Below are 25,119 nucleotides of genomic sequence, written 5' to 3'. Positions count from 1 at the left end.
ACATTTTGAAATAAAAATTCAAATAGGTTCAAACTTGTTCAAACTTTTAAAGTCTTGGGATAGATTTTTAAACCTGAATTTTCTCTATCACCTATACTATTTTTTAATTTCATTTTTTAGAAAAAAGAATGTCTATCAGTTAACAAACAAGTAGATGAAGTAACTTTCCTGGATTAAAAAATGCTAAGAATTTGACAATCCGGTGGTCACCAGAACAGTACTCTAGCATACATAAGAAATCCTGAAATTATTCTACATTGCAGAAAAGAGTGAACATCCTAAACATTAAAAGGCACTAGGCACTTCTAAACAGTATAATTATGTTCACCCAACTTCCTAGAAAAATATCTTTCAGTGTTGGAAATCTGCACTTCATTCATTCACATATCTGATAGTCAACATTTTATTTCTGATTAAAAAGTAGAATCTCAATAAATGTGCTACAGTTTTGTTTACTCCTAGAAAGGCTCGCTTTAACTGAGATCTCTGCCATCGTATCATCTACAATGGGTCAAATTCTTATCTATCCTCCTACAATGGGTCAAATTCTTATTTATCCTCTATGTATAAAATAATCTGTAGCAATGTTACTGAAATATGCTCAGTTTTAGCCTTTATATACAAATGTGTCTCATCTGTGTTTCAGGAACCTCACTCAGTTGTACGCAATTGGTTTTTCATTTTAAACTTCTTTTACTAAGATTATCAACAGATTGTCCCTTTTCTCAGTGCCTAACACTTTGAGGCACTTAAATGGAAACCCACGTTAAGGCTTTTTTTCCAGCATCCTTCCTCATCAGTATTTTAAAGTCTTGTAACTCATTGCAATTTTCTCTAACGTAAAATAAATATGTTTATACGTATAAATATACATAAATATTTGTGGCCGAATCTCGGCAACACGCTTCAAAGGATTAAACGTGCGGTAACCGTGACTAAATATATTCATTCACCCTACAAGATTTAGAAAAATGTAATGTTGCAGAGAGATCTAGGTCTCTGCGTAAACCTCGTAATCACCACTACAAGGCCGTAGCTGGGAGCCTCCGAAGCCCGCCAACTACACTGGAGGCATCCACAGCTGTTTCTAATTGTTTTTGCTTTCTCGAAATAGTGCACTTGGTGGGGCAAACCGTTCTGTTTGCAGCATCTCTGGCCCCCAGCCGAGGTTAACCCTGACCTCAACACCCTGTTTGGCTCCTAGCGTTTCATGATTCCGTTTCCCTGCTCCGCAGGGAAAAAACCTAAGAAAAACGAGATTTCCATCGCCGAGAAATTCGCTTAGAAAGAGGGGAGAATTAGGCGTTTCAAATGCACATTTCTGTGTTCTCTCCAGATCGGATTCAAGAAAAGGAAAAAAAAGATGCGTTTGTGTAGAGGGGGGGCGCAGCTTGACACCCATTTCCTACGGCTCGCCTCTGGGCTGCAGAGCCCCATTCGCGGGGTAAGCCACCACCCCCCCCCAAATGGTCAACGACCCCCAGCTCTTTGAGGCAGGGATCGGGAGAGGTTCACCACCAGGACTGCTGGGGGTGGGTGGGGAGCAATGGGAATGGAAATTGGAGATGGAATTTCGGCGCCTCTGGGCAGGGAGGGGCCCGCGGGGGGCGCGGAGAAAAAAGGCCAGGGGTCAAGCCTGGTAGGGGGCGCACAGGGCCCGGGAAGTGGGGTGCGGGGCGTCCTGGAGGAGGGGTGCACCGGGGATTCCGCAGCAAGAGGGGCTGATGCCCAGAAAATGCACCCGGGTACCCAAAACCCGGGCGGGGGATGGGGAGGCGGCGGCCTGTTGGCCCCAGGACCTCCCGTCGCGCGCGGGCCACTAACCTGTCAGCAAGAAGGTGCCAGTGGTCGCGGGGCTCATCCTGCGTGTCCCCCGACACTGTCCCGTCCAAGCACAAGGGTCTCCCAGCTCCCACCACCAGGGCAATTGCATTCTTGGCCTGCCTAGGCCGGCCGTCCTCGATTCTCCCCTCCCCTCCCTTTCTTCTTTCCTCCCAGCTTGGCCAGTTCAGCATCAGCATCCTGCACCCCCTCCTTAATCCCGTGCTCCCTCTAGCGGCGGGCCAGTGTAGCATGGCCATCGCCCCCACCCCCCCATCTCCCCCATCCCCCATCCCCCATCCCCTCCGCCCCCGCTCCCCCCTCCGCCCCCCTAACCCGCGGAGCACGCTGGGATTTGGCGCCCCCCTCCTCGGTTCAGCCTATATAAGGCTCCCAGTCGGCGCTCTCGATACACGCGCTTCAACTTCGGTTGGTGTGTGTCGAAGAAACCTGACTACGACCTGAGGAGACCAGCGAAGAGAGACCACCGAGCCTCGCGAAAGGTCCGCTGAGCGGGCTCGCGTCCGGAGCCACTCCGGGCTGCCGAGCACCCAGCGGAGCCCACGCCTGGCACAGGTGTGGGACCCCGTCCTTAGTGTCTTCGCAGAGGAGTCCTCGCGTGGTGAGTATGCGGTGAGGATGTTTCTTTTTTTTAAGATCACATTCATTCCCCCTTCTAATCGGGAGCTGCGGGAGATGGAGTAGCGCCCGGAATGTCTCCACGCACACCTTGTCACGCCTTCACTGGCTGTGCCCCAAAACTGCATGGAGAAACCTAGCCTTCAGGGCTTTGATTTCCAGAACCTAAGTCCAGATACGGACTGTAGACACATATGAGCTGTGGACAAACATGAGCTGCAGATGGACATGAGCCACAGACCAATTTGCAAATGTGCTGCAAAGTGATGTGCACTACAAACTAATTGGCGCTTCAAATGCGCTACAAACTGATGAGCGCTTCAAATGCGCTACGGACGGATGGGCGCTTCAATGCGCTACAGACTGATGGATGCTTCTTTGCGCTAAAACCAGTATGAACTGCAACGATATGTGAGCCGCAGACGACTGATTTGCGCTCTAAATGCGCTACAAAATCTGAGCTGTAGAAGGTCAGCGCTACAAAAATGATAACGATTAGCACAACAGCGCTTCATTGCGCTACAAGACACAGGAACCGCAGAGGTACATGAGCTGCGGAACAATTTACACCTAAAATGCGCTACAAAGTAATAATAGCTGCAGAGGTACACAAGCTGCACTGTTTTGCGCTACAAAGAAACCAGCTGAAGCGCACATGAACTGAAGAGTAAGATTACTCTGTCTTCTTGGAGGAACCCCACCCTTTGTCTCTTAACACACCTTTTGGAATGGCTCCCACTATGTTTTTCTACAGGATGGTTCTCTGCATGATGGTGCTGTTAGACAAAATGGAGCCCTGGGCAAAAATTAGTGTTTAACATTCTGCCCACACCATTCCTGCTATGGCAGTGGAGTGGAAGGGCGCTGACTTGAGCGTAAAAAATCTTTTGGTGGTGGCAGACCGGGCTGCCTTGCCTAGTTGCGCTTGATTGAAGTGGCGGTATAGTTGTAGTGGTGGCGCGAATTGGCGTCCAGCAACAGTTTGTGGAAACTGTTGGTTTGCTTAGTCTTGGAAGGCGCGGGGTGGTGGTGGGGGGATTGGATCTGGGGGTGATTGCTCTTGTTGCATGAAATGAATCTGCCTGTTGGAGGCTGGTGGGAGGGGTTTGGGGAGGGGGGAATCCTGGGAGAGGCATGCAGCCAGTCTCAGACCTGCCCCGCCCATCCTAGCGCGCCTTCTCTGCAGTATCTCCTCAGAACAGGCTTAGCACCTCCCAGCACCTACTCAGAGCGCGCCTCCTCTGCGGCGCGCCTTCCCGGAGCGCGCCTTCTAGACCCTGCCTCCCCAGACCCCGCGTCTCCCCGAGCCCGCCTCCTCTGAGGTGGTTCCTCTAGACCCCGCCTCCTCTGAGGCGGTTCCCCTAGACCCCTCCTCCCTCTGAGCCCCCCCTTCTCTGGAGTGGCTCCTCCAGACCACACCTCTCAAAACTTGGCCCCGCCCTGAACCAGCCTCTTCTGGGCTGGCCTATGGCCCCACCTCTCCAGGGCCCACCTGCGCCTGCGCAGTGTGAGCCCCCCACCCCCCCCCCCCCCGCCTCCCATCAGGTACCCCTCCTTTGCGCCTGCGTCTTCGCTGCCTGCGCCTGGCTGCACAGCCCAGCTCTCCTGCGGTTTCGCTGCTGTGGTTTCTCTTCTGCGCCGGTTTTGCTTTTTATCCACCAGTGTCTAATAAATATAATAATAATAAATAAGAACAATTAACAACAATAGTAATTATACATGGCATTAATAAGCACTTTGCATATGTTAAATAGCGTAATCCCACAATTTAAACTCCTGATAGTGGCTTATGAAGGGTGCTTCCAAGCTGACGTGGCTGGCGCCTCTAAAGGCAATCTAGCTAAATGTTTTTGCTGCAAATGAAAAATAAAACATTTTAAATACTTTTAACATCATTAAATTTTAAGATTTTTTAAATCTTAAAAAATTAAAATTAAAAGTTTAATTTTTTAAAACTAAAGAACTCAAGTTTTTTTTGACACACTAGTGGACCTTTTTGGTGGGACCTACTGGAATCAGATGCTTTGGTGGCTACAAAATAAAGAACAACTTGAACTTTGTTTCACAGGAGTTTTAAGTGACTTTGTTGGTGCTACTGGCTTGGCCTCTGAGCGAGGATGAGGTGTTTATCTGGATTTTTTTCTTGGAATTTTAGGGGATTAGCCCTGGCTAACTTGCCTACATAATTGTGCCTGACACATTGTAGGCACAATTTAATGAACACCTGTTCATTAAATAAGTGTTAAATGACCAGAGTAAACTGGTTTATTCAGTGTCTTCCTTGGTGTCTGCAGTTGTTTTCTGGTTTTTTGCTCCTGGCTATTTCCTATGGTGTTTTGCTGTCCTGGGTTGTCCAAGACATTGCTTGCCTTATCTCTCTCTCATTTAACAGGATCTTAAAAAAAAAAAAGCATTTTTAAGCTCCAATAATGTAAGCAGTAATTATAATTCAAAGCAGCTAAATTAATTCAAAACACTCAAAATAATTAGCTTTTTTATAAACTAAAAAGCAAAAGCTAATTATTTAAATTTGGGGCAAGTGGATTATTTAATGGTACATAATTGTCATTTAAAATTTGTGTAACGTAACAGAGTGGTTACATGAGAAAATATAGATTGAAGGTTTTAGCTGGCATTTAAAAATATCTATATAAAACAAATTTATAGCTAACTGCCAATCCGCTATTTATGTTTCTAACTAAATGAAGAAATTTTAAAACCTGGTTCCATATATTAGAAACCATAAGCCAGGACTGTTACAGGGGCATTTAGAAGCACTGGCTCCCAAAAACCTGTCACACCCCACCAATCACCCCTCCCCCCAGCCCCCAACAAGTATACAATCTATGGATAACATGTGCTAATCATAATTACACCTTTTAGTAAGTCCCCAGGCCCCTTTTACCCACCTTGCCACCCTGACCCCTCTTCTCTTTGGAATTTGTGTCTGCATTTTAAAGAGGTTCAAAACAATGGTTTGAAAAATGTGCATATTATTAGAATTTGCATTTCACAAATAGTACTCATAGCTCTCAAAAAGAAATATGGACATTTGCAAATGTAAAACAATTAAGCACTGTTTAATGAAGTGTCATTTACTAGTGTGATGTTTAATGTATGGTGGGTTTTGTTGCACTTTGGTGTGTTTGTAGGGGGGTTGCGGGGGATAGAACGTTTCAGAAGTCATTGTGAAGAGTCAAAGATGAAGCAAATGTCTTTACTTCTTAAATAGAGTAATACTGAACTCTTTTTCATGTGTAAAAGTGGCATCTGTCCCAGGGAGCTTAGCTTTATGCTGTGTGTCCTTCCAGGTTTTAGGCACTGGGCCCCTTGACCCACCTCCCCAGTCCAGCCCCTACTAAGGGGGTGTTTAAGGAGCCATAGTCCTATATTCAAATCAAGTTACCGTTCTCCTGTTCCCATGTTAACTGGTGCTCCAATTGCTGTTTAAACATTTGTAAACTTTACTTACACTGTTGACTTGCCTGCCCACTGCCCTATCACTTTTAATGGTTAAACGACTCTGCTCTGGGCAGTTAACTCTTTTAGGACTTAGACTCCCACCCCAAAATTACAAACCCCGGGGGTGGAGGCCTTAGGCCTGATATTGGTAAAAGTTAAGGGCCTCAAACTGGTGATCTCGTAGGTCAAAAAAGGCCCTGAATTTCGTTGACCAGCACTGTATTTAAAAATTTTACAAGAATTAAAAGATTGTGGGGCGGGGGGGGCGGGGGTGTGTGTGTGGTATGCATCCCCAAGTTAAATAGTTGCAGCCCCTTCCTGTTTTCCTATCTCCAGTCTCTTCTCACCTTTATATTACCTTCCTGTCACCAAAAGCATTTGAATTTTAAACTCTTATTGATCTTCTGTTTCCATAAACAATACAGTGATTGTTTGCTGATTTCCTAATGTATTGTTATTTCTCTCCTATTATTGTGTTTTGCAGATGTGAAAACCATCAGACCTGGGCCTCATTAAAGCCCACCCCAGTGACTGTGATTGACATATAGGTTGTTAACCTTCCTGACCTGGGTCACGCTGCTCCAGGCCATGCTGTGAATGCCTTTTCAGAAGTCTTGTCTCTAAGTTTTTAAAGTATTAGTGTCTTGATGACAGAAGTGACACCTGAGTCACCTGACCTGCGCTTATTAGTTGCTTTTTAATGGGACATTAAAACTCTTAAGTTTAATTAATAAAAATTGCATTATTTTGTGACCTCATATTCTGAGTGTCACCAATATAATTATCTTTAAGCAGCTGGAAATGAAACAATGTCACAGGCTATGATGTGTTAATTACATCTTCTGATTTTTTTCTAAATTTGAAGATTTTATCTTGCATGTCAACTATTAGTTGTTTCCATAGCCTAAGCTATTAAAGTAATTAAGTAGCATTTAAAACTATTAAAATGGCACAGTAATTCTGTCCCTTAAGGACTCTACTTGCTGTATAGCCACTCCTTGAAGAGGCCATACCAACAGCCCAGGGCATAAGGGAAAATGGCTGTGGATGGCAGGGCTGGGGCAGGGGAGGGGCCTAAAGAATGAGGAGGGGTCTTAGGAAGGAAGGAGGAAGGGGTATTTCTCTACAGCCAGGCATCATGTTTGATTACCATCACCTTTTTTTTTTCCCCGTACACTATTGGTTGAAACATTAGCTATTTTTTACCTAACTTCTCTGAATAACACGTTTATCTTTGTGGCTTTATTTTACGTAATTAATTTGGTGTCCATTTTTTGTCTTGATGGGTCAGAGAGGAGCAGGTGACCGGGACTGCCAAGTTAAAATGTAGTGAATAGGCAGTCTGCCTGCTTTACATATTATATTTTTAAACTTTTGAGCACTTTCCTAGAGTTTTCCAAATATGAGAATTTGATGCCCATTAAAAAAATCATCAAAGTGTTAAAATAATTACTCTAAATGAATTTAACCCTATTTCCAGGAAGTACACAGGCCCTGTGTGCTGATATGTTATATGTGTGATTTATTGTCACCCTACCCATAATTAGGATATTTAACCCCCCCGTCCCCTCCCCCCCCACACACACAGTCACTCACCCCGCTAGGAGTGACCTATCCCACTCTAAATTACAAACTTTTGGGTGGGGCTGTACTGACAAACCTTGTTTAAAAACCTGGGATTGCACACTGGTGACCTGAAAGTCTAATGAGGCCCTGGATTTGTCTGACCAACGCAGTATTTAAAAAAAAAAAAAAAAAATTAGTATCTTTAGTGGGATCTGCATACCCAGGTTGCCATAGTTGCAGCCCCTCCCTGTTTTAATCGCAGCCTCATCACACAGAAATTTAAAGTTTCTGTTCTTTACTAATAACTTTATTAATATCAGCTAACAGTTATTGAATACTCACTATGTGCTTTACCTGCATTATTTAATTAAATCCTTATTATAAGTTTGAGGTATACTATTATTGGGCTTCTTTGAATGTCCCATTTTACAGCCCAGCTACTCCTAGGAGACGTCAATTGATATTTGTCGATTGACTTCATAATGAGGGAAACTGATATATACAGGTTGCTACTCATTGCCATTTCTGTCCCAAAGGGAATTCTCTTTGGGAAATCAAATTACGGTCCGAAAAGTAATTTAGACAATCCCACTGGTTTGGTGGCAGTTGTTGTTTGTTTTGATGACTAGTTACCTTCTCTGTAGAGGTGGATCAGGGTCGCGACAGTGGGCCAGAGTGGCCCTCTCCCCCAAGGTTGATGAATACAGGCATTGTGATTTTTAACTCACCCCCCCCCCTTCTTTTTCTTGGTTTTCTATTGGCTGGAATAGTAGCAACTTTTCAGGTAACTTTTCTAATAATAAAGAGTTATAATTTTGACTTTATTTTGTGTAACTTTTCCACTATCAATCTTTGCTTGAAAGTTTCTTGCTCTGCTCTCTCCTTATAAAACTTCTTGTTTGGAGTGTCTCCTCATTCTTTATTTGTCAGTAAAGGTAATAGTGCTGTTGATACAGTTGTGTATTGTTGAATCATGATGAACAGATGATTCTTGAGGAGGAAAAAGTCATTTGGACATCAAAAAGTAGGCTGCTTTTCATTATCTACTGTCCTATTGATTAATATCTTTTTTGCAGGGCTTTTGTCTGTTTATTAACTATTGATGTGAACAAGTAGAACAAAGAGATGCTTTAAATGCTCATGTGTGTAGAGTACTTTAGTAGATACTTTAAATGATAAAATCTTCTTTGTACTGTGGTGCTTTAAATGTATATGTTGAATTTATGCTTCTGTCTTCACTTACAGAAACAAAAAGCTTCTGAAAATCAAAAGGCGAAAGGGTGGAAGAGGAGGCCAGGACCCAGGCCTCCATCCCCACCGGAGTGAAGCTACACCTGGGAGGTCTCCTCCCACCCCACCTCTCACCCTGGGGCCCGACTGCCCACCTCCTCCTCCTCCTCCTCCCCCCAACGATCCTGCCTCCCCCTCCAGCTCCCCCTGCAGCGGCCAGAGGGGCCAGTACAACCCCAACCTGGCCGAACGAAGGCGGGAGGATCTCTCTGAAGAGATCAACAACCTCAGAGAGAAGGTCATGAAGCAGTCTGAGGAGAACAACAACCTGCAGAACCAGGTACAGAAACTCACAGAGGAGAACACCTCCCTCCGCGAGCAGGTGGAGCCCGCCCCTGAGGAGGAGGAAGATGACATTGAGCTCTGCGGAGCTGCAGCCGCTGCCGCCCCAGCCACTCCGATCGAGGAGGAGAGCCCAGAAGACCTTCCCGAGAAGTTCGACGGCAACCCAGACATGCTGGTGCCTTTCATGGCCCAGTGCCAGCTCTTCATGGAAAAGAGCACCAGAGATTTCTCCGTTGATCGCGTGCGTGTCTGCTTCGTGACAAGCATGATGACCGGCCGTGCTGCCCGCTGGGCCTCCGCCAAGCTTGAGCGATCCCACTACCTGATGCACAACTACCCAGCCTTCATGACCGAAATGAAGCACGTCTTTGAAGACCCTCAGCGGCGCGAGGCTGCCAAACGCAAGATCAGACGTCTGCGCCAAGGCATGGGGTCAGTCATCGACTATTCCAACGCTTTCCAGATGATAGCACAGGACCTGGATTGGAATGAGCCTGCCCTGATTGACCAGTACCACGAGGGCCTCAGCGACCATATTCAGGCGGAGCTGTCGCGCCTCGAAGTCGCCAAGTCGCTGTCCGCACTGATCGGCCAGTGCATCCACATCGAGAGAAGGCTGGCCCGGGCAGCTGCCGCCCGCAAACCGCGCTCCCCGCCACGTGCGCTGGTGATGCCTCACGTCAACACCCACCACCAGGTAGATCCGACTGAGCCCGTGGGAGGTGCCCGCATGCGCCTGACCCAGGAAGAAAAAGAAAGACGCCGAAAGCTGAACCTGTGCCTCTACTGTGGGAATGGAGGTCACTACGCCGACAACTGTCCTGCCAAGGCCTCCAAGGCTTCGCCGGCGGGAAACTCCCCGGCCCCGCTGTAGAGGGACCTTCAGCGACCGGGCCGGAATTAATAAGGTCCCCACAAGATGATGCTGCTTCATCGCCACACTTGCAAGTGATGCTCCAGATTCATCTTCCGGGCAGACACACCCTGTTTGTCCGAGCCATGATCGATTCTGGTGCTTCCGGCAACTTCATTGATCACGAATACGTTGCCCAGAATGGCATTCCTCTGAGAGTCAAGGACTGGCCAATACTTGTAGAAGCGATTGATGGACGTCCAATAGCATCGGGCCCAGTTGTCCACGAAACGCACGACTTGATCGTCGACTTGGGAGATCACCGTGAGGTGCTGTCATTCGATGTGACTCAGTCTCCGTTCTTCCCCATCGTCCTAGGGGTGCGCTGGCTGAGCACACACGATCCCAACATCACGTGGAGCACCCGATCGATTGTCTTCGATTCTGAATATTGCCGATACCACTGCCGGATGTACTCTCCGATACCACCCCCGCTCCCACCACCAGCACAACCATCATTCTATTACCCAGTGGAAGGATACAGAGTTTACCAACCCGTGAGGTATTACTACGTCCAGAATGTGTACACTCCAGTAGATGAAAACGTCTACCCAGACCACCGTCTGGTTGACCCCAGCATAGAAATGATCCCTGGAGCACACAGTATTCCCAGTGGACACGTGTACTCACTGTCGGAACCCGAAATGGCAGCTCTGCGAGATTTTGTGGCCCGAAACGTGAAAGATGGGCTCATTACTCCCACTGTCGCACCCAACGGAGCCCAAGTTCTCCAAGTGAAAAGGGGGTGGAAACTGCAAGTTTCTTATGACTGCCGAGCTCCCAACAATTTCACCATCCAGAATCAGTATCCTCGACTCTCTATTCCAAATTTAGAAGACCAAGCTCACCTGGCGACGTACACTGAATACGTACCTCAAATACCAGGATATCCGACCTACCCTGCATATGCCACGTACCCGACCTACCCGGTAGGATTCGCCTGGTACCCCGTGGGGCGAGATGGACAGGGGCGATCGCTCTATGTCCCTGTGATGATCACCTGGAATCCGCATTGGTACCGCCAGCCACCAGTGCCCCAGTACCCACCGCCACAGCCGCCGCCGCCACCCCCACCGCCACCGCCGCCGCCGTCTTACAGCACCATGTAAATACGCATCATGTCCTTCAGGATCTCTCCCCTCGAAATGAACTCCTGTTCAGCTTCTCAATCAGTGACTGCGTGCTAAATTGGGCTATTGCACCTTCAGACCAACCTGAGGCACAGGTTTTCTCTGAAACGGCTACAGAAGGTCAGGGCCACCCTGGACTGGGGCACATCCTAAAGCACCAACAGACCTCCACTGTTTGGTGGGAGTGACAAAATATTTACCAACAAATTATCTCTGTTTTCCACCTTAACTGCCAATCTAATTAAAATTCGTAATAAGTTTACTTCCCAGCAAACCCTGGAAGCCTGGGTTTTACCTGCTGAAACCTCTGTCACCATATGAATTATTGGCTGCCATGTTCCTCATTTAATAGTTACTGAGAAGCTGATGCAAACACAGGAAATGCTGTTTTCTTTATGGAGGGGGAGACAAGGAGGAGGAGGACATGACTTTTCTTGCAGTTTCGGTACTCTCTTTACATCTTTGGAGGACCGAGGCCTTATTAAGGAAGCCACAATTATTGGTGCAGTGTGAAACGGCTTCCATGATTCTTTTGCTGCACCCTTTGAAACTTCACCATCTTCAAACTCCACTTTCATGACGCAAGGAGCAGCAACTCGACTGGTTCCCCCAGGAGCAGGCAAAACCCCTGCAACAGAAACACCTCAGGCCTCGGAAGGAAGTACGCTCAGATGGACGTTGGCATGTTTGAGTGTGCCTTCACATCCTGGTGCAAATCACATGTACCCAATAACTCTGGCTTTGTCACAACACCTTACCATCACCATGCCAGCAATGGCTTCCACAAAACCTTAAACCTGGTAACCAGAGACTAGTGGTGGCTCCAGGTGTGTTAGATGTTTGTGAAATGTGATCACCTCTCAGTCACGTATGAGGGCTAACGAGTAGCAAATCAAAAGGACTCCTAAGTCCCCGTACCCAGCTCTTAAAGGGGAGACTCAAAGTTAATGTTACCACCTTGACCTGGAACTTCAGAAAGAATTTTTAAGAGCGTTGTTAATTGGCTGGAAGAGCATCACCTGAAGTCTTGGGAGCATCTATCCATGTCTCTGCCTCCATCTGCATCTGGGCATTTCATCATCAGTCCCCTCACTAGACTGTAGCACTAGGATGCTTAGGGAGGGGGAATGATTTTAGCACCCTCTAGGGGATGGAGCCGATAAGCTGCCAAGGAATGAAAGGCCTCCAAAAGCAACTCAAAGCAACAGACAACACAAGAGTTGTCTTCAATCCAGTGACATCAGCTGGTGTCTCCTGGACGCTTTGTGCTAACCTGGGACTGCCTGACTTCCTTTAGCCTGGTCCCTTGCTACTACCTTGAACTGTTTGTCTAACCTCTCTCTTTCTGTTTACTACTGCCACTAACCCTGCTGCAGGATTTGTGTCATCCTTCCTGCCTGGCTGCTGAGACTCTTATTTTGCTGGCTTCTTGGCAGGCTTCTCGGAGCATGTGTTTCAACACACAGTCTCCAACAGTTTGAGCAGTAGAAAAACAACATGGTGTATATTTCAAATTGCCTGTCATGAAGAGGAGTCTAATGGTGAAGTTTCACTTTTCATCAACATCATCTTTCACATATTCATTATCACCCACCCTTATCCTTGCATGTTTAGATACTTAAAAGTTTTAGCTGTAGGTTGATAGTGTCCTTTTAACAGTGTTTTAAAGTGGTGACTCTGCTTTCAAAAGTTATTTCCATTGAATTACAAAGTACTATCCAAGTCTTATTGTTAAATTAATTAAAATTGATAAGTAAGGTAGTGTAAAATATTTCTTTACTGTGAACTCTTACAACACTGTGAATGAGAGGCTCCTCAGAACTGGAGTACCTGTATAATAGTTCATCCCGTTCATCTTCAAACTTCTGTTTTAACATCATCCATAATTTCAGTTATTTTTGATTGGGCCTTTAAAAACTCACACAAAATGATATACAAATTCAAGGAAGATACCTAATTGGCTATTTAATTCAAAACAACTTTTCCTTTTTTTTTTTTTCCAATGGAAGCAGAAAGCTTGTCAGTCACTCGTGTTTTAGAGTAATTACTTTTTAAATGGTGCATTTGTGCTTCTGGACTTTTTGAAGCGTCACTTCAGTTTACCTCAGATACCAATCCATCCTCCATACATTTGAATTTAAGTTGTTCTGTGTCAGATTTACAGTTGTCAATTGATCTTCAAACTGCAGAGGGCCTAGAAATGGGCTGTTGTCTGCAGCCCCGGCATGTGCACATGGACATTTGCCATCACTACAAGCAGAAGTCTGGAAATGTGGCAACAACAACTGTCAGGGAGAGCATGGTGGTGTGGGTGAACAACTCACGGATGAAGTCCCTGACACGCTTTTGGCTGTTTCGTAAAGCTTGTGAAAACCTGTTTGGCAGTGTGTACTATGCTCTACAGCTATATATGCTATCTAGAAGTGTAGGTGTAAGGATAAGTAATCTCAAATTTATTCTGTAGAATCAGAATTTTATTAAGTTTCCTTTCGCTCATGTGATTTATTTCATTGCTGTTGATCGACTTCAATTGAATACTTTACAATTTTTTTGGCATTTCCCAACAAAATGCCTTATTCATCAGAAAGGGGAAAGCAAAGAATTAAATCTCTAAAGAAGGTGGAAAGGGAGCAAAATAGAAACAAAGGAGATAAATAAATTAAAACATCAAAATTATTAAGCAAAGCCGACAGTCTACCTTTTGAAACAAACTGGCAAAATTGATTGACTGTTGGCCCAAATTTTCAGTGTTAATTAAAAAAATCAAGGAAGAAGGTATAAGCTCCCATTGTTAGGCGGACGTGGAGAGAACTAGCTAAGGTCACCATGCTAGGTTGTTTGAAACGGAGGAAGTTTACATACATTTCTGAAGGGTCAGTTTAGTTTGAGCAATGAGGTATTTGTATTAGATACTGGAAAATGGAGAATTAGTTGGAATAAATCATGTGAGCTAGCACAGTGAACTTGCAGGTGCACAAGATAAGAGGGGCACATCTACGTAGTGCAGTCTGGATTTCTGTTTAAGTTTGCAGGTACCTCTTGGACTCCTGAATTGATCCAGTCATCATCCACCACAGATGTCTAACATCAGATAGAATTCCAAGATTGGCAACAGAGAACACTCTGCTAGAAAGACCTGGGCAGAGATGAAGGACCACCTGCAGAGATGAAGAGCCTGATGGGAACCATGCTGTGTTTTCATCTTAAAGAAAGAATGCACATCTGTTGGGACTGAAAGTTCTTTGTTGTTTCAGATTGTAGAATGCTATCAAATTGGTCTGTGGAAAATTGCATTGTTTTTATATCTTTGTGTAATCAGTATAAGTAATTGGGGATATATATAGTCATAAGTATTTTAGAGTGGGAGGGACTATTAAGTAATCTTAAGTGGGTGGGATTAGTTAAAAAGCATGATATAACATATTAGATATCTCTGTAAGTGGACATGTGTACTTACTTGTGATCCCTTACCCTATGATTGCTACTCCTAAAGATTTCAAATAAATTCGGAGGGAACTGCAGGGAGATCAATCTTTTTAGGGCTATTGAACATGGATAAAAACCTAGTGAGAGAAAGTTCAAAGATGATTGGATAAATAATTTAATAGAGCTGCTCTGCCCTGGGTATTCACTCCAGGGATTGAGATTGTAAGCAAAGCGTTTAGAGAGTTAGGATAGATAGATGCCCTTTGAGAAGTTGTTGCTGGAGTGAAATTGATAATGATGGATGGTAAAGATTCATGGAAGTTACAGGGAAGTGATGAATAAGAACCATTGCTTATGCCCCTGTCAGTAGCCCTCCTCCTTACCCCTGCCCCTTTTCCCTAACTCTACACCTCTTACCTATTCCTGCCCCACTTCCCTGCCCTTCCCCATTTTATTGCTGTTTTCTCTTTACTCTGTGTTTCTATTTACTAATATTGTATTGATGTTAGAGTAAAAATTCAATAAAGATTTAGTGGTTAAGTGCAAACTGTGTCTCGATCATTTCAGCATACACTGGCATAAAGTGAACAGGGTGGGGGGGAGGACAGGAAAGGGAGAGAGGGAGAGGGGGAAGTAGGAAAGGAGGGAAGGAGGGGGGAGAAGGGGAAGAGGAAAGGAGGGAGGGGTGAGGAAGAGGGGAGAGGGGGAAGGAGGAAGGAGGGGTGGAGAGAGAGGAGAAGGGAGGGTGAAGGAAGAAGGAGGAGTTAGGAGGGTAGGGGGTCTAGAGGATGCGGTTGGGGGTGGGAAGGGGGGGAAGTGGGGAAGTGGTGGGGGTAGTATAATGAATACATCAATCAAGCAACTCAGTATCCATTATTTACCCAGAATACTCCAGGAAATCAATGAAATCATTCCTGCTGCAAACGTTAATGTATAAAATAAAGCCACACAATTAATAGTGACTCTATGGACATAATAAAAAAACTTTTTAAACTGCAAAACTTTAACATATAAATTAAAGCCACACAATTAATAGAGATTCTACTGACATATAAAACTATTTTTTATATAAATTTTACTTGGAATATTTGAGGTTTATTAATAGAAAGTTATTAAAACTTCAGTGAGGACAAAAAATTACCAAATATAGTCAGGTATGACATGCAGAGAAATTAGGATACAGATGTTTTTAATGCCAAGTAACACTAAAACAATATCAGAGTGATGAAAGTTATCTAAGGAAAAGTGACAAATGAGGTTCATGAGGCACTCAACCTATCAAATTTCAAAACATAATAACATTAGAGTTGTAGAATAATAGGCTGCATATAGAAAACCTGAACTAAATGTATAATGGTAATCATTTCACAATATATGTAAGTCAAACCATTATACTGCATACCTGAAACTTATGTATGTCAGTTATAGCTCAATAAAACTGGAAGAAAAACACCAACAGATTGCCAGCTTCCCCCCTCCTTAGAAAAAGAAAACCTGAAAAAGGGACTCTTAATGATGTGCCAGTTTTGAAGAGTTACTGGGTTCATGTGACATGGTGATGACATAAACACAGTCGTTTATTGGGAATTACACATGGGAGACGATGACTATATGGAATGATCTGGGGTAATGATGGACACACAACCTAAAAACTCTCACCTTGGAAGCACACTATCCTGAATAGTTACACATCCAGCCCAGAGTTCACAAGGCCTCCAAGGTGCGCTGGGTGGTGGGTGGAACTGGCACAATTGGTAGTGGGACACAAATGCTTGCTTTGGGGGGTGGGGGTTACTTATAACGTAGACAATATGGTGTTAGAGCTATTATCCAAACCACTTTGAAAGGAAACTGAAGTACCCTATACATCCCTGTTTTGTTACACCTAGACTCCTCTCCCTTCTGACCCCCACCTCTCTTCCTAAACCACATGATTAAACAAAAATTAAGGGAAAACACACAGATTATAAAAACAAATAAAAGCAATTAAATATTATGCGGAGAAAAACTGCTTTTGATCCATACCTCAAAAAATACACTAATGAATTCCAGATAAATCAAGAACTACAAAAAGGAAGAAGTTAATGGCAGAAGAGGGTAAACAAAATTATTCATGGAATCATAATGGCAATCAAAACTAAGACCAGTGGTTTTGAATTCATAAAGAACTGCACAACATAATGAAAAAATATATGATACACACCTATAAAATATGTGATAACTAACTTATTACCCAAGCATCTAATATTTTCCTGGAGAAATTAAATACCCAACCCCCACCCTTTACTCATTTTCTGGCTTTTCAAAAAATATATAAAGAATCTAGATAGATAAATAAATAAATAAATAATAAATAAAGGGGTGTGTGTGTATGTTCTGGCTTCCTTGAACATATGTAGAGAACAATCTACATGGATAAATAATAAATAAATAAGTAAATAAATAAATACGTGTGTGTGTGTCCTGGCTTTCTTGAATATATATAGAGAAGAATCTAGATGGATAAATAGTAAATAATAAATAAGTGTGGAGAGGAGCTTCAAAATGGCGGAGGAGTAAGACGTGGAGATCACCTTCCTCCCCACAATACATCAGAAATACATCTACATGTGGGACAACTCCTACAGAACACCTACTGAACGCTGGCAGAAGACCTCAGACCTCCCAAAAGGCAAGAAGCTCCCCACGTACCTAGGTAGGGTAAAAGAAAAAAGAAAAAACAGAGACAAAACAATAGGGACGGGACCTGCACCAGTGGGAGGGAGCTGTGAAGGAGGAAAGGTTTCCACACACTAGAAGCCCCTTTGCGGGCGGAGACTGCAGGCGGTGGAGGGGGGGAGCTTCGGAGCCACGGAGGAGAGCGCAGCCACAGGGGTGCGGAGGGCAAAGCGCAGAGATTCCCGCACAGAGGATCGGTGCCGACCAGCACTCACCAGCCCGAGAGGCTTGTCTGCTCACCCGCTGGGGCGGGCGGGGGCTGGGAGCTGAGGCTCGGGCTTCGGAGGTCGGATCCCAGGGAGAGGACTGGGGTTGGGTGGCTGAACACAGCCTGAAGGGTGCTAGTGAGCCACAGCTAGACGGAAGGGAGTCCGGGAAAAAGTCTGGAGCTGCCGAAGAGGCAAGAGACTTTTTCTTGCCTCTTTGTTTCCTGGTGCGTGAGGAAAGGGGATTAAGAGCGCCGCTTAAAGGAGCTCCAGAGACGGGCGCGAGCCGTGGCTATCAGCGCGGACCCCAGAGGCGGGCACGAGACGCTAAGGCTGATGCTGCAGCCACCAAGAAGCCTGTGTGCAAGCACAGGTCACTATCCACACCGCCCCTCCCGGGAGCCTGTGCAGCCCACCACTGCCGGGGTCCCGTGACCCAGGGACAACTTCCCCGGGAGAATACATGGCACGTCTCAGGCTGGTGCAACGACCTGCCGGCCTCTGCCACCGCAGGCTCGCCCCAAATCCGTACCTGTCCCTCCCCCGGCCTGAGGGAGCCAGAGCCCCCTAATCAGCTGCTCCTTTAACCCCCTCCTGTCTGAGGGAAGAAGAGATGCCCTCAGGCGACCTACACGCAGAGGCTGGGCCAAATCCAAAGCTGAACCCCAGGAGCTGTGTGAACAAAGAAGAGAAAGGGAAATCTCTCCTAGCAGCCTCAGGAGCAGCAGATTAAATCTCCACAGTCAACTTGATGTACCCTGCATCTGTGGAATACCTGAATAGACAACGAATCATCCCAAATTGAGGAGGTGTACTTGGAAGCAACGATATATATATATTTTTCCCTTTTTCTCTTTTTGTGAGTGTATATGTGTATGCTTCTGTGTGTGATTTTCTCTGTATAGCTATGCTTTTACCATTTGTCCTAGGGTTCTCTCTGCCCGTTTTTTTGTTTGTTTGTTTTGTTTTTAAGTATAGTTTTCAGCACTTGTTATCACTGGTAGATTTGTTTTCTGGTTTGGTTGTTCTCTTCTTTCTTTTTTTTTTAATTACTTAAAAATTTTTTTTAAAATAATTATTTCTTGTTTTTTATTTTAATAACTTTTATTTCATTTTATCTTTTTCTTTCTTTCTTTCCTTTCTTCTCCCTTTTATTCTGAGCCATGTGGATGACAGGCTCTTGGTGCTCCAGCCAGGCATCAGGGCTGTGCCTCTGAGGTGGGAGAGCCAAGTTCAGGACACTGGTCCACCAGAGGCCTCCCAGCTCCACGTAATATCAAACGGCAAAAATCTCCCAGAACTCTCCATCTCCATGCCAAGACCCAGCTCCACTCAATGACCAGCAAGCTACAATGCTGGACACCCTATGCCAAACAACTAGCAAGACAGGAACACAACCCCACTCGTTAGCAGAGAGGCTACATAAAATCATAAGGTCACAGACACCCCAAAACACACCACCAGACGTGGACCTGCCCACCAGAAAGACAAGACCCAGCCTCATCCAACAAAACACAGGCACTAGTCCCCTCCACCAGCAAGCCTACACAACCCACTGAACCAACCTTAGCCACTGGGGACAGACACCAAAAACAATGGGAACTACGAACCTGCAGCCTGCGGAAAGCAGACCCCAAACACAGTAAGTTAAGCAAAATGAGAAGACAGAGGAACACACAGCAGATGACGGAGCAAGGCAAAAACCCACCAGACCTAACAAATGAGGAGGAAATAGGCAGTCTGCCTGAAAAAGAATTCAGAATAATGATAGTAAAGATGATCCAAAATCCTGGAAATAGAATGGAGAAAATACAAGAAACGTTTAACAAGGACCTAGAAGAACTAAAGAGCAAACAAACAATCATGAACAACACAATAAATGAAATTAAAAATTCTCTAGAAGGAATCAACAGCAGAATAACTGAGGCAGAAGAACGAATAAGTGACCTGGAAGATAAAATAGTGGAAGTAACTACTGCAGAGCAGAATAAAGAAAAAAGAATGAAAAGAATTCAGGACAGTCTCAGACACCTCTGGGACAATATTCAATGCACTAACATTCGAATAATAGAGGTCCCAGAAGAAGAAGAGAAAAAGAAAGGGACTGATAAACTATTTGAAGAGATTATAGTTGAAAACTTCCCTAATATGGGAAAGGAAATAGTTAATCAAGTCCAGGAAGCACAGAGAGTCCCATACAAGATAAATCCAAGGAGAAACAGGCCAAGACACATATTAATCAAACTATCAAAAATTAAATACAAAGAAAAAATATTAAAAGCAGCAAGGGAAAAGCAACAAATAGCATACAAGGGAATCCCCATAAGGTTAACAGCTGATCTTTCAGCAGAAACTCTGCAAGCCAGAAGGGAGTGGCAGGACATATTTAAAGTGATGAAAGGGAAAAACCCACAACAAAGATTACTCTACCCAGCAAGGATCTCATTCAGATTTGACAGAGAAATTAAAACCTTTACAGACAAGCAAAAGCTAAGAGAATTCAGCACCACCAAACCAACTTTACAACAAATGCTAAAGGAACTTCTCTAGGCAGGAAACATAAGGGAAGGAAAACACCTACAATAACAAACCCAAAACAATTAAGAAAGTGGTAATAGGAACATACATATCGATAATTACCTTAAATATAAATGGATTAAAAGCTCCAACCAAAAGACATAGACTGGCTGAATGGATACAAAAACAAGACCTGTATATATGCTGTCTACAAGAGACCCACTTCAGACCTAGGGACACATACAGACTGAAAGTGAGGGGATGGAAAAAGATATTCCATGCAAATGGAAACCAAAAGAAAGCTGGAGTAGCAATTCTCATATCAGAAAAAATACACTGTAAAACAAAGACTATTACAAGAGACAAAGAAGGACAGTACATAATGATCAAGGGATCAATCCAAGAAGAAGATATAACAATTGTAAATATTTATGCACCCCACATAGCAGCACCTCAATACATAAGGCAAATACTAACAGCCATAAAAGGGGAATCCGACAGTAACACAATCATAGTAGGGGACTTTAACACCCCACTTTCACCAATAGACTGATCATCCAAAATGAAAATAAATAAGGAAACAAAAGCTTTAAATGATACATTAAACAAGATGGACTTAATTGATATTTATAGGCCATTCCATCCCAAAACAACAGAATACACTTTCTTCTCAAGTGCTCATGGAACATTCTCCAGGATAGATCATATCTTGAGTCACAAATCAAGCCTTGGTAAATTTAAGAAAATTGAAATCATATCAAGTATCTTTTCTGACCACTATGCTATGAGACTAGATATCAATTACAGGAACAAATCTGTAAAAAATACAAACACATGGAAGCTAAACAACACACTACTTAATAAGCAAGAGATCACTGAAGAAATCAAAGAGGAAATCAAAAAATACCTAGAAACAAATGACAATGAAAACATGACGACCCAAAACCTATGGGATGCAGTAAAAGCAGTTCTAAGAGGGAAGTTTATAGCAAAACAATCCTACCTTAAGAAATAAGAAACACCTCAAATAAACAACCTAACCTTACACCTAAAGCAATTAGAGAAAGAAGAACAAAAAAACCCCAAAGTTAGCAGAAGGAAAGAAATCATAAAGATCAGATCAGAAATAAATGAAAAAGAAATGAAGGAAATGATAGCAAATATCAATAAAACTAAAAGCTGGTTCTTTGAGAAGATAAACAAAATTGATAAACCATTGGCCAGAGTCATCAAGAAAAAAAGGGAGAAGACTCAAATCAATAGAATTAGAAATGAAAAAGGAGAAGTAACAAATAACACTACAGAAATACAAAGGATCATGAGAGATTACTACAAGCAACTATATGCCAATAAAATGGACAACCTGGAAGAAATCAACAAATTCTTAGAAATGCATAACCTTCCGAAACTGAACCAGGATTCAGACCAATCACAAGCACTGATATTGAAACTGTGATTAAAAATCTTCCAACACACAAAAGCCCAGGACCAGATGGCTTCACAGGCGAATTCTATCAAACATTTAGAGAAGAGCTAACACCTATCCTTCTCAAACTCTTCCAAAATATAGCAGAGGGAGGAACACTCCCAAACTCATTCTACGAGGCCACCATCACCCTGATACCAAAACCAGACAAAGATGTCACAAAGAAAGAAAACTACAGGCCAGTATCACTGATGAACATAGAGGCAAAAATCCTCAACAAAATACTAGCAAACAGAATCCAACAGCACATTAAAAGGATCATACACCATGATGAAGTGGGGTTTATCCCAGGAATGCAAGGATTCTTCAATATATGCAAATCAATCAATGTGATACACCATATTAACGAACTGAAGGAGAAAAACCATACGATCATCTCAATAGATGCAGAGAAAGCTTTCGACAAAATTCAACACCCATTCATGATAAAAACCCTCCAGAAAGTAGGCATAGAGGGAACTTACCTCAACATAATGAAGGCCATATATATGACAAACCCACAGCCAACATTGTCCTCAATGGGGAAAAACTGAAATCATTTCCACTAAGATCAGGAACAGGACAAGGTTGCCCACTCTCACCATTATTGTTCAACATAGTTTTGGAAGTTTTAGCCACAGCAATCAGAGAAGAAAAAGAAATAAAAGGAATCCAAATTGGAAAAGAAGACGTAAAGCTGTCACTGTTTGCAGATGACATGATACTATACATAGAGAATCCTAACGATGCGACCAGAAAACTACTGGAGCTAATCAATGAATTTGGTAAAGTAGCAGGATACAAAATTAATGCACAGAAATCTCTTGCATTCCTATACACTAATGATGAAAAATCTGAAAGTGAAATTAAGAAAACACTCCCGTTTACCATTGTAACAAAAAGAATAAAATACCTAGGAATAAACCTACCTAAGGAGACAAAAGACCTTTATGCAGAAAATTGTAAGACACTGATGAAAGAAATTAAAGATGATACAAATAGATGGAGAGATATACCATATTCTTGGATTGGAAGAATCAACAATTTGAAAATGACTATACTACCCAAAGCAATCTACAGATTCACTGCAATCCCTATCAAACTACCACTGGCGTTTTCACAGAACTAGAACAAAAAATTTCACAATTCGTATGGAAACACAAAAGACCCCGAATAGCCAAAGCAATCTTGAGAAAGAAAAATGGAGCTGGAGGAATCAGGCTCGCTGACTTCAGACTATGCAACAAGGCTATAGTAATCAGGACAGTATGGTACTGGCACAAAAACAGAAATATCGATCAATGGAACAGGATAGAAAGCCCAGAGATAAACCCACGCACATATGGTCACCTTATCTTTGATAAAGGAGGCAAGAATATACAATGGAGAAAAGACAGCCTCTTCAATAAGTGGTGCTGGGAAAACTGGACAGCTACATGTAAAAGAACGAAATTAGAACACTTCCTAACACCATACACAAAAATAAACTCAAAATGGATTAAACACCTAAATGTAAGGCCAGACACTATCAAACTTTTAGAGGAAAGCATAGGCAGAATACTCTATGACATAAATCACAGCAAGATCCTTTTTGGCCCAGCTCCTAGAGAAATGGAAATAAAAACGAAAATAAAGAAATGGGACCTAATGAAACTTAAAAGCTTTTGTACAGCAAAGGAAACCATAAACAAGACGAAAAGACAACCCTCAGAATGGGAGAAAGTATTTGCAAATGAAGCAACTGACAAAGGATTAATCTCCAAAATTTACAAGCAGCTCATGCAGCTCAATATCAAAAAAACAAACAACCCAATCCAAAAATGGGCAGAAGACCTAAATAGACATTTCTCCAAAGAAGATATACAGATTGCCAACAAACACATGAAAGAATGCTCAACATCATTAACCATTAGAGAAATGCAAATCAAAACTACAATGCGATATCATCTCACACCAGTCAGAATGGCCATCATCAAAAAATCTACAAACAATAAATGCTGGAGAGGGTGTGGAGAAAAGGGAACCCTTATACACTGTTGGTGGGAACGTAAATTGATACAGCCACTATGGAGGACAGTATGGAGGTGCCTTAAAAAACTAAAAATAGAACTACCATACGACCCAGCAATCCCACTACTGGGCATATACCCGGAGAAAACCATAATTCAGAAAGAGTCATGTACCACAAAGTTCATTGCAGCTCTATTTACAATAGCCAGGACATGGAAGCCACCTAAGTGTCCATCGACAGATGAATGGATAAAGAAGATATGGCACATATATACAATTGAATATTACTCAGCCATAAAAAGAAACGAAACTGAGTTATTTGTAGTGAGGTGGATGGACTTAGAGTCTGTCATACAGAGTGAAGTAAGTCAGAAAGAGAAAAACAAATACCGTACGCTAACACATATATATGGAATCTTAAAAAAAAAAAGAAAAAAAAGGTCATAAGAACCTAGGGGCAAGACAGGAATAAAGACGCAGACCTACTAGAGAATGGACTTGAGGACACGGGGAGGGGGAAGGGTAAGCTGGGACAAAGTGAGAGAGTGGTAGTGTATATATGGACATATATACACTACCAAATGTAAAATAGATAGCTAGTGGGAAGCAGTCGCATAACACAGGGAGATTAGCTTGGTGCTTTTTGACCAGCTAGAAGGGTGGGATAGGGAGGGTGGGAGGGAGGGAGACGCAAGAGGGAAGAGATATGGGAACATATGTATATGTATAACTGATTCACTTTGTTATAAAGCTGAAACTGACACACCATTGTAAAGCAATTATACTCCAATAAAAATGTTTAAAAAAAAAAGTGTGTGTGTGTGTGTGTGTGTGTGCGCGTGTGTGTTTTGGCTTCTTTGAATATATATAGAGAAGAATCTAGGGGGATAAATAATAAATATTTAAATAAATAAATGTGTGTGTTCAATAATTATTGATTTCTTTTAATGTGCCAGACAGTAGACTAGGTTTGGGGGACACAATGCACAGACCTTACACTGAGATACCAAATGCAATTAAAGGATGAGTACCCAAGGATTCTCCTGCCAGGGTACCCCAACTTTCTTAGGCACCATTGTTACCCAAGTTATTTGTGACCAGGCACAATTTAATCATCATTTAGTGCAGACAAAGAATCTTTCTTAATGTTTGGCATTTGATATTTTTTCTAGAATACACTAAATTTCTCAAGTGTTTGTTTTTATTAGTGTTTAAATGAGAATTAGAAAGGATCAACAAGAGAAAGGGAGGCTAGATGACCCTCTCCTCCCAAATTAACCTTCCAAGAAACCCTTTTAGGTCTTCCCTGGTGGCGCAGTGGTTAATAATCCACCTGCCCATGCAGGGGACATGGGTTCGAGCCTTGGGCGGGGAAGATCTCACATGCCGCAGAGCAAATAAGCTTGTGTGTCACAACTACTGAGCCTGAGGTCTAGAGCCCGCGAGCCACAGCTACTGAAGCCCACATGCCACAACTACTGAAGCCCTTGCGCCTAGAGCCTGTGCTCCACAACAAGAGAAGCCAACACAATGAGAAGCCTGTGCACCACAATGAAGAGTAGCCCCCACTCGCCGCAACTAAAGAAAGCCCACGTGCAGCAACAAAGACGTGCAGCAACAAAGACCTAATGCAGCCAAATAAATAAATAAATAAATAAATAAATAAATAAA

General features: G+C 43.3%; 2 protein-coding genes across 6 annotated transcripts in view; one reads left to right on the top strand and one right to left on the bottom strand.

The window, feature by feature from the left end:
- SGCE (sarcoglycan epsilon) overlaps positions 1 to 25,119 on the bottom strand; it is a 114,177-nt gene that overhangs the window by 64,902 nt on the left and 24,156 nt on the right. For 3 of the 5 annotated variants that reach the window (XM_061198555.1, XM_061198556.1, XM_061198557.1), the window contains exon 1: positions 1,825 to 1,986. In XM_061198555.1, coding sequence (XP_061054538.1) covers positions 1,825 to 1,933 — 109 coding nt within the window. In that variant the 5' untranslated portion in view covers positions 1,934 to 1,986. Of the gene's footprint in view, positions 1 to 1,824; positions 1,987 to 4,009; positions 4,126 to 25,119 lie in introns of those variants that run through there. The other 2 variants (XM_061198558.1, XM_061198559.1) reach the window with 1 other exon arrangement.
- On the top strand, positions 8,738 to 12,706 carry PEG10 (paternally expressed 10). The gene is given in 2 exon segments (XM_061198554.1): positions 8,738 to 9,908; positions 9,911 to 12,706. Coding segments are annotated over 2 exon segments (2,064 nt in total). The 5' UTR covers positions 8,738 to 9,019; the 3' UTR covers positions 11,086 to 12,706.

The sequence above is a fragment of the Eubalaena glacialis genome, chromosome 8 (genome assembly GCF_028564815.1).
Source record: "Eubalaena glacialis isolate mEubGla1 chromosome 8, mEubGla1.1.hap2.+ XY, whole genome shotgun sequence".
Classification (NCBI taxonomy): Eukaryota; Metazoa; Chordata; class Mammalia; order Artiodactyla; family Balaenidae; genus Eubalaena; species Eubalaena glacialis.
The sequence above is the reverse complement of the archived record's forward strand: the minus strand, read 5'-3'. Positions and strand labels throughout refer to the sequence as shown.